Source organism: Lineus longissimus, chromosome 7, assembly GCF_910592395.1.
Source record: "Lineus longissimus chromosome 7, tnLinLong1.2, whole genome shotgun sequence".
Lineage (NCBI taxonomy): Eukaryota > Metazoa > Nemertea > Pilidiophora > Heteronemertea > Lineidae > Lineus > Lineus longissimus.
The window spans coordinates 9,940,687-9,955,043 of NC_088314.1; the positions used below are offsets into that span (position 1 = coordinate 9,940,687).

The window sequence follows — 14,357 nt, forward strand, 5'->3', positions numbered from 1 at the left end:
AATTTTATGAAAGGACAGGTGGCTCAGTTGATATAAGGCCATCCTGCTCAGACAACAACAAAAACCAAACACATCAAAGTATTTTCCTTTTGAAATCTCCCCTCGGAGTCGATATCCTCCCCAAAGTTTTGTGAGAAGATCAGAACACCAAGCTCCAATCAAAACTTACCTGCAAGTTTGGTTTTTCCAACAGCCATGACTGATGCTGCCCGAGGTTTATGTGTGACGAGGGCTAATTCTGCAAGATAAGAGTTTAAGAGTTACAATGAAATAAAAGAATACAAATGATGATTCAGTTTGGCCATGAAGAGTCAGTAAATATCATATCTGAAATTTCTGAGTGAGTGTTATAATGTTGTGACTGTATACTCTAAGTGTAAATCTTCAACTTCAAATCGCCAACTTCACAGGAGTGACTTCCACAAACAACTTCTTAAAGATACTCACCTCCAAAGTACTGTCCTTTTGTACATCTTGTTAACTCTACTTCAGTGTCTGGATCATTCTGGAGAAAGAGAGAGGGTACATTCACTTGAGTTCAGCATGGGGGGAAGAGGGGTACCAGCCCATGTCCTCTTAATATAAACTAGAGCAACGTAAAGCATGGCATACGCCCCCGACTATAAAAGTGTTGCCTCCTGATCGAAGTAAAATTTAAAACGGCTATTCACGTTTTCATGACCTCTCATCACCCTCCCCCCCAAAAAGACATCTTAAATTTGATAGTGATGCAATGGCGCAGACAGAAGGAACCTTCCTGTATTTTTTCCCAATGAGTGACACAAATTCAGATCAGCTAAGGGATTTATGAGGTGGTAATCGAGTGAAAAGGAACCTGCCCCTAAAATCACTTGCAAGACACATCAGAAAAGCTGGCTAGACGAAATGAAATTAACAGAAATCAAATTCAAGATGGCTGCCATGCCAGCCATATTGAATTTAGGATCTTGTTGATTTTCTAAAGGAACCAGCTTTACTCACTCCCAATAAACCACAATAAAATTGGACCGATCAACTGAGGCATTTGTCTGATAACTGACAAAAGGAAGAATGTCAGTTGACAACACTGCACAGTCCATCACTGACAGTTGTCAGGGAAAAAATGCCCTGTCAAAATTCATGAATACGCATTCCACTGCTCACCCCAAATCCCACAAAAATAAAGGCGTCTAGCCTAGGCCCCAACAACATCTTTTTGCCTGCTTCAGCTGCCCGAAAATACTACTGGCATTTCCCTAACATGTCTAGAGCCAACAATCCGATAGTTTGCTGTCGAGACTCCATGACGGTAGCCTACATTGGTTAAGCTGACTTTTAAAAGGCCAATTAGATGGCAGCACCATCAGTTTATCAATTTTCTATACTTTGAGATTATTTATTTGATAAGCACCAGGGCAGGCTGGGATATCCTCCCTCATCAGGCTTTTGTATCATTCCAAAACTACCACAAGTTTTGGATCCACTCTGCCGACCCGGACTCCTCTGAGGGGACATTACGGACAGAGTACCTCTGATGGTTCAGAATGCAAAACTACATGTGTGAGTGTTTTTAGAAATGATCCAAATGCCTGCTATAGGTGGATGGTCAGGGGGAGATGAATTAAATAAAGAGGCGACACTGGGAGTGCCTTTACCGAGGTTATGATTAAGATATTCCTCTACAACATAATTTTTAAACCATTAGAAGGCAATAAGGGTTACTATAGAAAGAAAGAACTTGAGATCGGGGGTGCTACCAACTGCTGAAGATATGGGACAAACTGATAGGTTCTGCGCATCCACGCATGCGCAGGTTGGCCCTGTCGAAGTAGCTGAATTGCTACGAAAGCTTTGGTAAGCTTGACAATGTTTATGCTCTTTCAAAGTTCAAAAACCATTTTGGATTCGAAAGAAAGTAACATAAACTTCTCAATGGTCACAGTCGCCAAAAGAAGTCGGCGGAAACGTAACTGGTGCAAGTGAAAGAGAGGAAGCGTGTGCATGTTATTCAGCTATATGAACCTAATAACGCTAAGAAAAACATGGTTATGTAACAAGAAACTCAACCACAACGTTTGACTTTAAGTTAGAGTACACTTACAACCAGCTACAAAAATGATGAATATAATCAGTCTACATGTACAAACTCACAAAAAATGATGGGATGGGTTTGATATCATGAATATAATTTGTGATGTGCAAACAAGTATCATGAGTTGACAGAAGTGAAGATTTGTGTTGAAGAGAAAGTGAAGATATGTGTTGAAGAGAAAGTGAAGATTTGTGTTGAAGAGAAAGTGAAGATATGTGTTGAAGAGAAAGTGAAGATTTGTGTTGAAGAGAAAGTGAAGATTTGTGTTGAAGAGAAAGTGAAGATTTGTGTTTGAAGAGAAAGTGAAGATTTGTGTTGAAGAGAAAGTGAAGATTTGTGTTGAAGAGAAAGTGAAGATTTGTGTTGAAGAGAAAGTGAAGATTTGTGTTGAAGAGAAAGTGAAGATTTGTGTTTGAAGAGAAAGTGAAGATTTGTGTTGAAGAGAAAGTGAAGATTTGTGTTTGAAGAGAAAGTGAAGATTTGTGTTGAAGAGAAAGTGAAGATTTGTGTTGAAGAGAAAGTGAAGATTTGTGTCGAAGAGAAAGTGAAGATTTGTGTTGAAGAGAAATAACAAAACTCCAGATATTTACATATAACATAATATAATCAAAGAGAGTGGTACGCTTATCAGTATAGTTATTACAGGCCAATGGAAACTGAGCCTCGTATCCAAGAGAGATGCTAGAGATGCTCACTTGTTCTTCCCCGGTCACCTCATGACAGTCCCCACTCTAGTGAATATTCCAGCTGTGGGCCACAACAGACCGGCCCAAATCCTTTCTCAAACAAATTTTAGAGGGATGCAATGCACTCTTTTCACCCTCATTTTCACCAGCAACAGATGTTCCTGGGTCTGTTGTTTCAGAATTGGACTCCCCACTGTGGTGTGGTCAATCGATCGGGTACTATGCCTGTTACATGTATGTCAAACAGTCTCAACTGACAACTGTGTGCACTTATTCTGACTTAACGTTTATTAGAAGATTACTGAAAACCGTGAAATTAGTGTAAGCACTATATTTCCGTGTATGCACTGCACTAAAATGCAAACTTAAAAAGCCAAAAATGTCAACAGTAATGCAGTCGACAGGCCAAGAATCGCATTACTGGTGCACATAGTCATACTTATTTCTGTATCTTTTAAGACAAACAGGACAAAAATCTAACATTTCTTTCCCGTTTGACCCTGAATTCAATTGTTTTCCACTCGTCACAGATTGTTTTGTGAAATTTTTAAAAGTTTTAGCGGCGTAAAGGTAAACACATCTACTTCTTCCATGCCCACTTTCACCAAAACTGTGAACCGTGTAGCCGGTAGGCTTGTCATGTTTTGCAGCGCAGCCAATTAGGGTCTGTAGAGTTTTCAGGAGGGGACGAAAGAAGTCTTTTCATGTGATGTATACTTACAACATTTGTCATGGTAATTCTAACTTCTCCATCTTCAACAAAATACATACAGTCAGCCGTGTCTCCCTGGGAAAGAAAAAATTTTGATGTTATACAACCTTTTTCTGGCCACACAGAGTGATTTGGATAAAACGAGTGAGGAGAGTGAGCCATGGTAAACAGTTCAATTGGTCCTGAAAGAAAAAGGGACAAACCTATCACCCTTGCTCACAATTAGGTGTTCTACACTACCCCTAGTATTTCTTCCAGGTAAAATTAGAAGGATGCAGCACCCTGCCCCTCTAAAAAGGTGCCCTGCCTTCTTTGAGGACAGCTTATGCATGTTCTATTACAGACAGGCGGTTAGCACTGCCCTTTTTCTCAGTTTGACCAGCCACTTTCTGTGCTCATTTTCAAAATCCCTGCCCTTTTAAACTTCTGGAAGAAACACCACCCCCCCCCCCCCCATGCTAATAAATCATTCTCTAGGTAACCTGATGGGGCTGATGCGTGAAAATGTCAACCGCACGACCGCCTGCCATCCACAAGCTGAAACATATTTTTCCATTTGACAAGGACAATGTGGCTAAGAGCATATGACACGCAATATTCCACTATCCTGCTGTGACCTTTTCTAACACCGTTTATTATTGCTTATCAAGTAAGCTCACATTTTGTTTCTAAGAAATCATATCGTTGTTTATTATTGTTAATCAAGCAACCTTACATTTTGTTTCTAAGAAATCATATCGCCGTTTATTGTCACCTATCAAGTAAGCTCACATTTTGTTTCTAAGAAATCATATCGTTGTTTATTATTGCTTATCAAGCAAGCTCACATTTTGTTTATAAGAAATCATATCGCTGTTTATTATTGCTTATCAAGTAAGCTCACATTTCACTTCTAAGAAATCATATTGCTGTTTGTTATTGCTTATCAAGTAACCCACATTTCACTTCTAAGAAATCATATCGCCGTTTATTGTCACCTATCAAGTAAGCTCACATTTTGTTTCTAAGAAATCATATCGCTGTTTATTATTGCTTATCAAGTAAGCTCACATTTCACTTCTAAGAAATCATATCGCCGTTTATTATTGCTTATCAAGTAGCTCACATTTCACCTCTAAGAAATCATATCGCTGTTTATTATTGCTTATCAAGTAAGCTCACATTTCACTGAAGAAATCATATTGCAGTTTATTATTGCCTATCAAAAAGCTCACATTTCACTTCTGAGAAATCATATCGCTGTTTATTATTGCTTATCAAGTAAGCTCACATTTCACTTCTAAGAAATCATATCGCTGTTTATTATTGCTTATCAAGTAAGCTCACATTTCACTTCTAAGAAATCATATTACTGTTTATTATTGCTTATCAAGCAACCTCACATTTTGTTTCTAAGAAATCATATCACTGTTGATAATTGCTTATCAAGTAAGCTCACATTTTGTTTCTACATGTAAGAAATCATATCGCTGTTTATTATTGCTTACCAAGTAAGCTCACATTTCACTTCTAAGAAATCATATCGCCGTTTATTATTGCTAAGAAATCATATTGCTGTTTATTATTGCTTATCAAGTAAGCTCACATTTTGTTTCTACATGTAAGAAATCATATTGCCTTTTATTATTACTTATCAAGTAAGCTCACATTTCACTTCTAAGAAATCATATTGCTGTTTATTATTGCTTATCAAGTAACCCACATTTCACTTCTAAGAAATCATATCGCTGTTTATTATTGCTTATCAAGTAAGCTCACATTTCACTTCTAAGAAATCATATTGCTGTTTATTATTGCTTATCAAGTAACCCACATTTCACTTCTAAGAAATCATATCGCCGTTTATTATTGCTCATCAAGTAAGCTCATATTTTGTTTCTAAGAAATCATATCACTGTTTATTATTGCTTATCAAGCAAACTCACATTTTGTTTCTAAGAAATCATATCGCTGTTTATTATTGCTTATCAAGTAAACTCACATTTTGTTTCTGAGAAATCATATCGCTGTTTATTATTGCTTATCAAGTAAACTCACATTTTGTTTATAAGAAATCATATTGCTCATTATTATTGCTTATCAAGTAAGCTCACATTTCACTTTTAAGAAATCATATCGCTGTTTATCATTGCTTATCAAGTAAGCTCACATTTCAGTTCTAAGAAATCATATCGCTGTTTATTATTGCTTATCAAGTAAGCTCACATTTTGTTTATAAGAAATCATATTGCTCTTTATTATTGCTTATCAAGTAAGCTCACATTTCACTTTTAAGAAATCATATCGCTGTTTATTATTGCTTATCAAGTAAACTCACATTTTGTTTATAAGAAATCATATTGCTCTTTATTATTGCTTATCAAGTAAGCTCACATTTCACTTTTAAGAAATCATATCGCTGTTTATTATTGTTTATCAAGTAAACTCACATTTTGTTTCTAAGAAATCATATCGCTGTTTATTATTGCTTATCAAGTAAACTCACATTTTGTTTATAAGAAATCATATTGCTCTTTATTATTGCTTATCAAGTAAGCTCACATTTCACTTTTAAGAAATCATATCGCTGTTTATCATTGCTTATCAGGTAAGCTCACATTTCAGTTCTAAGAAATCATATCGCTGTTTATTACTGCTTATCAAGTAAGCTCACATTTCACTTCTAAGAAATCATATCGCTGTTTATTATTGCTTATCAAGTGAGCTCACATTTCACTTCTAAGAAATCATATCGCTGTTTATTATGGCTTATCAAGTAAGCTCACATTTCACTTCTAAGAAATCATATCGCTGTTTATTATTGCTTATCAAGCAAGCTCACATTTCACTTCTTAGAAATCATATCGCTGTTTATTATTGCCTATCAAGTAAGCTCACATTTCAGTTCTAAGAAATCATATCGCTGTTTATTACTGCTTATCAAGTAAGCTCACATTTCAGTTCAAAAATAACATATCGCTGTTTAGTTTTGCTTTTCAAGTAAAAAGCTTTAATTTCACCTCTAAAAATCATGTCCTCAGAAGACATCAAAATGAAGAATGTCCTTGCTGTGGTGACCTACTGCCGGCAGTGATACCTTCTGACATTAACTGTCACTGTGGTAACATTTCCCGGCTCTCACTAATTGAGATTTACATTACAGGGAATGGATTGCCATTAATACTGATCATTTGTCGCAAGATTGCCTCAGGCAAATGAACGTTTTTATGATATCGATAAGAAATATTGGTCGTTTGAAGAGGGGGATGCTGCAATGGTGGGCATTATTGAGATGAGTTTTCAAAGTTGGGTTACACAGACATTAACATTTTAGGAAGGTTGGGTTACGGAGGCTTTTTTCTAAAGCCTTCACCACCAAAGGGTTTGGCATTTTTCTGCTGTACTATTTTCAGCTAAGTGTTGCAACTAAGCCAATATTTTATGCATTAAACTGTAGCTAAAACCCCTGATGTTGTAATCTTTTCACACTGTTTCAACACTGGTAAAAAAAAGCTGTGTGTTTATTTTCTTTTAAATTGCATCACTTTTTCATCAAGGAATTTTTTAATAAATAAAATATATTGACCTCCCATCCCCTCCCTACCTGAAAAAATCATATATTTGACTTTTTTTCTCCTCATCATTAATACAATATGTGGAAAATGTCCCTGTGTCATTTACAAAAATTCACCAGATAGCATGTCGATCTTATCTTGTTTGTAGCATTTTCTCTGAGCATTCCGACACAGATGGTCCTAAAGTGGGATAGGTCTCAACCCAGTAAATACCAGGTGTGGCATCCTCTTGGTAGACTGATTATTTAATGATGAGGCAATTCAGGGGGTTAAAATCTCAAGTCATTCCCTGGACTAATTAGGGCTGTCTTGTCGATGCGACCATTAATCAAGCTTAGCCGATTGTTGCAACGATAATGGTGGGATATTTGCATTATTGACCAGCGGTGATTAGTCGCTTGAGTGCTAACACACCTACAGATACTGAGCGTCAGTCTCACACAGGCAAATCAATGTCGCATTTCTCTCAGACACGCCATCTCTCTGCGGGGATAACAATCTGCTTCGCACGGAAAAACCAACAGGGCACAGAAAAAGTGGGTAAAAAAAGACCCTTGAAATTGCGTCTAATCAAATTTGAATAGGTAGCTAGATCAATTCTTTTGATCGTAGCCAAACCAATTTGGACAAGACAGTTTTAGATTCCTCAGCAGAGCGCAAACAAATCTGACGTTGTAATCTTTCCACACCGTTTCGACACTGTTAAAAAAAGCTGTGTGTTTATTTTCTTTTAAATTGCATCCAGAAAATTCCCGGCCTTGGTTATTGATGAGGTGTTACAAAACAGGTGCAAGATTAAGTTTTTCACACAAAGCTTTTACAACCATCTACCGTCTTAGAACAGGCCACAGCGGCCTTTGTGAGCATCTAAAAGGAATAGGAGTAAGGCACACAGCAGAATTCCACGCCAGACAGCAGTGCAGATACCAGACAATATCCTACAAGTCAGTCCCCAGCACCAGGATTCACTGCAGAAATTCTGGCCCGCAGACACCAGTGTCGAGGGAAAACTGTGGGGGAACTTGAAACGGCAAGCCGCTTTATCACCGCCACAGTACTGAAGTTATGATTTTAGTTAGGTTCAACACTGAAGATGAACATGATAAGCCTTGTGCTCCTACACCCTTACAACCAATGGGTACAAAATCTTGTGGGACAATGTTACAAGACCTGACCAAGATTTAATGTTCTCTCCTGCCTATAATCATGTCTTTAGAAACATATACTCACATTGGGATGATCACATTTGAGAAGACCTTTTGTGACTATAGACTGTGCATGTTGATACTTATGTGCTTTGAACATGGAACCAGCTGGGTCATTTTTTCATTAGAGATAAAACTGAGAAAGCAGTCAGAAAAATCCATTCTAAAGCCACCAATATAATCACTAAACTAACAAAATAAACCGTACGTCTGACCATTCGTGATGAGGAATCTATTATGGAATAAATTAGGTTCATTTGGAGTTCAGTGGAGTAGAAATGGGATATTGGCTAAATCTAGCAAGTTCAAACCCAGACGTTGGCTCGGAATTATATTCTTCATATTCATCATATGAACTGAAAGCTTTGTGATGAAAAAAGGGCAAAAGTGTGGCTGATTCAACCAAATGAGAACAAATATTTAATTGCTAGTTTTTGAAGGTATTACTAAATGAGATTGCTGCCAAAACAAGTAGGGCATCTCTCCAATCTAACCTCATCATGCCAAAGAAAACTGAAGCTCTGGTGACTTGCTCTGCAGTTATATTCCGTAATATGAATCCAAGATTGCAACATGGCAGCCATATTAGATGACGGATCTAGCCAGACATCAGATGAGCACCTCTTCCATCACACCCTATCCAGAATCCACTGAAACCTACAAATTTCGCTAATGACACTCACCTGTTTGATAATGACATCGCCATCTTCAAATGTTTTGGAATGTAAAGCATCTGCAACATTCATTCTCTCATATGGCTGAAAGCGAGACAAAATGTATATTCATTGAACTTGATTAATTACCTCTAAAATATTTATAAAATAAATCGAGCAAATTTAAAACTGAATGCCAGGTAAACGTTTTAAAAAGACAAAAGCATTTTGATTCCAACACCTCTCAACAAATGATGGCGTGTTTACAAACACTTTACTTTTAACCACCAATTAAATAGCTATTAACCAAACTTTGAAATACCGCCTATATTTACTGAAAATGACACATCAAAGCTATTCTCTTGTTCACATATATGACTGCAGAACTTCTGTCATATGATAAACTCGGCATGATTATTACAATATTGACAGTCTTCCTTTATAGTTCGACGATCGCTTAAGGGGACACCAAAAAAACTATCAACACGGCACAGTAAAAGGTCACAATAGACTGTTTATCGCAAAGCCCACTTCCCCCAAACACTTGTACATCTTTCTCAGGAAATGGATAGACCGTTCATCGCAGAGGCCACTTCTCCCAAACACTCATACATCTTTCTCAGGGAATGAACATCAAAGAAGAAATCATTCTAGCAAAGTTGTAAGAAATCATCTATAGCGACAATCACGTAACCAAACGACCAACAGTCTATGATGACAAAGAAATGTTTTTGTCCTTTTTCCATTTTGTTGGATGTGGCAAGACAACAGAGGCAGAGCATGTGTTCGTTTCTAAATATCTTTTTAACGTCTTTTAGGCCATGGGAATGACTAATCCGGTTTACCGTCCACCTCCCGCATGGGTTCAGAGCGTACTTTAAATTTTTTCATTATTTTTGAAAAAAGCTATTTATTTTATTGTTGCCATTATCTTTTTTATTCAAACAATCTTTCCAGTGGTCCATCTTTACCTAAACTGATTGAAAAACACAATAAAAACTTGATAGGGTAGGGTCTCCACCATAATATAAATAATGACATTTTTTCAATGCCACATGTTGATGACTGACCCGATTTCCATTTACTGGACCATGCCGAATGACTTGTTATGACCAATAAATCAGACTGTAAACCGATAATGAATAATGAAAAATGGCCTCATCATTTTTTCAAATCTCTCGGATGGTAAACCGGATTTATCATTCCCATGGCCTAACAATAATAATAATAATATTGAGTTCTTGTATAGCGCTTTAAGAGGTTTCCCTTCTTCAAGCGCTTTTGTGATACAATATTAGGGAGATTGATATTAGTGTCTTATCTCGGACCCTTATACAGTGGAACCTCCCTTAGCGGACACCTCTCTATTAAGGACAACCTCTCTACTAGGGTCATTTTTCTACAGCGTTTTATCCCTATACGTATAAGGATCCAGAATAAGAAGCTGTTCTCAACCTCCCTATTTTTACCCAGTCTCAACAGAAATCAATCAGCAGTTCCAAGGAGCAACCAGAAGGCGCTCACTTGAACTCTACTAGTAGGGAAACCAAGCAGTGACTCGGCAGGGAGTCGAACCCATGACCTCCTGATCATGAGGCCGACTCTCTTCAACTGCGCTACCGCTGCCCCATTTTTCACCCTGGAGAATCGACAGCTCACGACTGACCAAGAATCAGATCTTTATCTTGTGCATTCAAGGCACTGCCTTCCAATATACTGAGCAAAGGTCTGCACACCAAAGCATCGTTAGGAGACAGCAGAGCTTTGAACAATCGGGCCCTGGAGACAACCAATTGGACCATCCAGCTCAGTCCCCTTCACTCTGACTTAAGAGGGTTAAGCACAGACACAGAAACGCATGGCCTTAAGAAATGTGTCCAATTGGACCATCCAGCCCAGTCCCCTTTACTCTGACTTAAGAGGGTTAAGCACAGACATAGAAACGCATGGCCTTAAGAAATGTGTCCAATTGGACCATCCAGCTCAGTCCCCTTTACTCTGACTTAAGAGGGTTAAGCACAGACACAGAAACGCATGGCCTTAAGAAATGTGTCGGTTCGAATCCAATATCAGTCCTAATCTGATAACATTTGAGAGGAAAACCTATTCAACGCTGATAGAATATCAATCATCTTTGATTAGACATTAGATCTCCCCCACGATTTGCCACCTTTACGATCACATCCATCAGTTATTACTCAAGCTTTTCATGTTCGTTTGATCGTACTTCGAGAGGGAAGATCAGTGGTCTAGAAACCTGTTGAAATGGCAGGGAGTTTAAAGGGATAAGTGTCTCCAGATAACACCACGCTGGCACTTATGATATTTACAGAGTTCCCGTCAACAAGGCCCTCAATGATACATCCGAAAAAGTGCACAAACAAGACAGTTTGTAAAACATTTGTATAAATTTTCTGAAGCATCTTCTTCACAGGAACACTGATAATCTCATATAAGTGCTGGCCCATCTTTACCTCCGGTAACTCCTCCTTTGACCATAAAAGTGACAAGAACCAGTGGGGGCATTGATGAAATGCCTCAGGGCAATTATATCAACATATAGACCATGTAGACTTGGTGATATGGTCGCTCGCATTTGACTTTTGAAACCACAGGTTACTTTCGAAACCACACAGGCTAATTTTGAAAGCACAAGATCAGAGGATTGCTGAAATCTACGTTTGACTTTGGATCGATAGCAATGTGATGATTCAACTGACAGAACACGCACTGCCAGTCATCTCCTTGGTTCCACTTCAGCGGAACACAATGGAACTGATATCAAAGGAACCGCTGTGGTGCAGTGGCTTGGACTCTCCAGTTGCGGCTGAGAGGTCCCTGGTCAATCCTCACTGCTGGCGCGAGAGACTAGGCAGGTCTCTTTGTATAACTAAGTAACTTGCCTTACTCCATCCAGGTGTGTAAACGGGTTCAGAAATGTTCAGATTGTAGCACTGATTGAGCAGCTCATCTGAGGTCCAAAGAAAGGTTTCATGATAGACTGTGGTTAAAGTGTAGTTCAGGTGATAATCGATACCAGTATTGTAATTGATATGAGAGTGTAAACTCAAAACCTTTTAACTTCAAGTTTATTCCTGTGAATGGGATGAAATATACTGCCATATTTACGAATATCCTGCAACTTACATTGATGGTACTGAGCATGGGCACGTTTTCTAAGAGAGTTTCATACATCTTCCTCTTGTTGTATGCATTCTTCAGAACTATTTTTCTAAAGGTCGACCGGTCCTGAAAGAAATTTTGAAATTGGAATTATAGGCGGAAATTGTTTTTTGCTCAGGGGGTAGAACGGTCTGAGAAAATAGCTGGACCTCTGTTATGTGTGGTATGTTGCGAAAATGTCAGCCCCCAAGCAAAATAAAATTGTTTTCATATATATCAGTCGGCCGAAAGAATAGTCCCAGTGTCAACACGGAATGGTTCTGTGTGTCTAGATTGTAACCCAATTGTTTTCATAAAGTCATCCCTGGATCTTAAGAGGTTACACCCCAATTTTTATAAAAGTCCCTTGACTGTCCCCTTAACATCTTGGATGCCCAATATCATTCAAAGTGCCTACATTTCATAACTTTCACCACTTTGTCAAAAAATTCCATAATAGATTTTTGCCTGAAGTCATGCATTATATTCTGCAAGAACATTAGAACCTATAATTTATAGGTCCTCCATACCATTATTAGGTCCTCCATACCATTATTATGGGGTTTCTTACATGTGTAGATGAAAAGGCCAATATTTGGTGGTTAGGAACTCATGTTGGTTAAGAAACATGCCACCTGTATAGGATATAGGTCAAATCAAAATCAGTATGACATGTGATGTATCCTGGCTAGGAGAAGCTACCATAAAAATTCTATTGAAAACGAGGCACTTATGAGAGAGACATCATACTTTTAGGGTTTTCACTTTTGGCCCCCTGGAGGACAAGGCAAGAATCAGATCGGACTGAAATTCAGTGTCAGGGGTCACCTGACCTAGAGGGTCCTATGTACAAATACTCAATTTAATAGTTCTATCGGTTAAGAAACATGCCACTTTTTTTAAACAGGATACGACAAACACTGCGGTATTGTAAAGAATCCCCTATGGTGAGCCAAAAAGGGTAACGTAAATCTACGTAGTTGGGCAAGAAACGCTTCGGCATTGAAAACGTAGATCTACGTCATTGGCAGGATTCTCCACTATGCTTTTTGTCCAGGCGCAGCACCCCGACAGAATCATTTTTCCCACTTTAGCACCCGGACAAAAAAAGTTGGCACCCGGACAGATTCATAGAGTAGGTAATGGTTTCACTGTGAGAGCACCCGGACAGATTTTGCTGCCAACCTGGACAGAACTGAAGTGAATTCTCAATTGTGTCAAAAAATGGCTACAGCACCCGGCCCAAATTTTTTTGCGTAGAACACTGCATTGGGCACTTACAGTGCTATTCCTGTTGACAAAAACACCATCACCAATGGCCAAATGGCCTGTACAAAGAGCCCGGACGGCATGATGAGCCCGGACGGCATGATGAGGATTGCTATAGTACTTACCATGGCCCATAATGTGCCATTGGATGTGGCAACTATAGTGGCAGCTCTTGGCATGTTGTACATCAGCGCTAGCTCTCCAAAGCTTCCCTGATTGTCATAATTTCCTATACATTTTGGTTTTCCCTCTATTTCTACAAAGATATCGTAAGTTCCGCTGGAAAGACACAAGAAAATAACGGATCACAATCACAGTATATCACACACACTATTATCCTTATCATATTTATCTTAGTTTTATCGGACGAGTTTTGTTACAAAAAGGTATGTATCATCAAAAATTGCAACCCAAATAAATATCAAGCTTGTTTTCCTAATTACACAAAGAAAAAAGGGACTTTATGTTTAGTGTGTGCCAGAGCTTTTTGCCGTGGTCAAATGCCAGTCAAAACTCCCAGCATGGGCGGAGGACACTATGAAGTAATTCTTGCCGTATGATACGGTGAATCAAGAATCGAGGCAGTGGACAGGACATCATGAAATGACATAGTAGTAGCATCACAACATGACACCTAAGGTGGTTAAAGCACAGTTATGCTCAATATTGCCAAATTCCCAAAGCTGACTGCAAGGCAAAAAATACGAGTTTTCCTGCGGAGGAAGGGGACGGGCGGAAATTTGCTGCAGGTGTGTGCAGCTGGCCTGCATGGCTTCATAAGTAGCTGAAACAAATATAAAGGATTTCTACCAAGATTGAAAACTGTCAAAATCATATTAATATTGTTGTCACATCACTAGACCACCAAGGGTTAAATGAATATGGCCATGCTGAGTCAAAGGAGCATGCTGGCAATCAGTAGGCCAATATTCTGTATCGTGTATTGTTTACCCTCACCTCAGGGGCAACAATTCCCGATGATTACTCTGGTGAGTGACATGAGGCTATCAGCCAACATCATTGTGCACGATTGTATGCTATGGTA

General features: G+C 38.6%; 1 protein-coding gene across 6 annotated transcripts in view; it reads right to left on the minus strand.

Moving 5' to 3' along the window:
- LOC135491508 (cAMP-dependent protein kinase type II regulatory subunit-like) overlaps nt 1-14,357 on the minus strand; it is an 84,858-nt gene that overhangs the window by 6,127 nt on the left and 64,374 nt on the right. For all 6 annotated transcript variants that reach the window (XM_064777425.1, XM_064777429.1, XM_064777428.1 and 3 more), the window contains exons 7-12: nt 13,438-13,591; nt 12,029-12,130; nt 8,912-8,986; nt 3,479-3,544; nt 448-505; nt 170-238 (exon numbers count right to left, since the gene is read on the minus strand). In XM_064777425.1, coding sequence (XP_064633495.1) covers nt 170-238; nt 448-505; nt 3,479-3,544; nt 8,912-8,986; nt 12,029-12,130; nt 13,438-13,591 — 524 coding nt within the window. The remainder of the gene's footprint in view (nt 1-169; nt 239-447; nt 506-3,478; nt 3,545-8,911; nt 8,987-12,028; nt 12,131-13,437; nt 13,592-14,357) is intronic.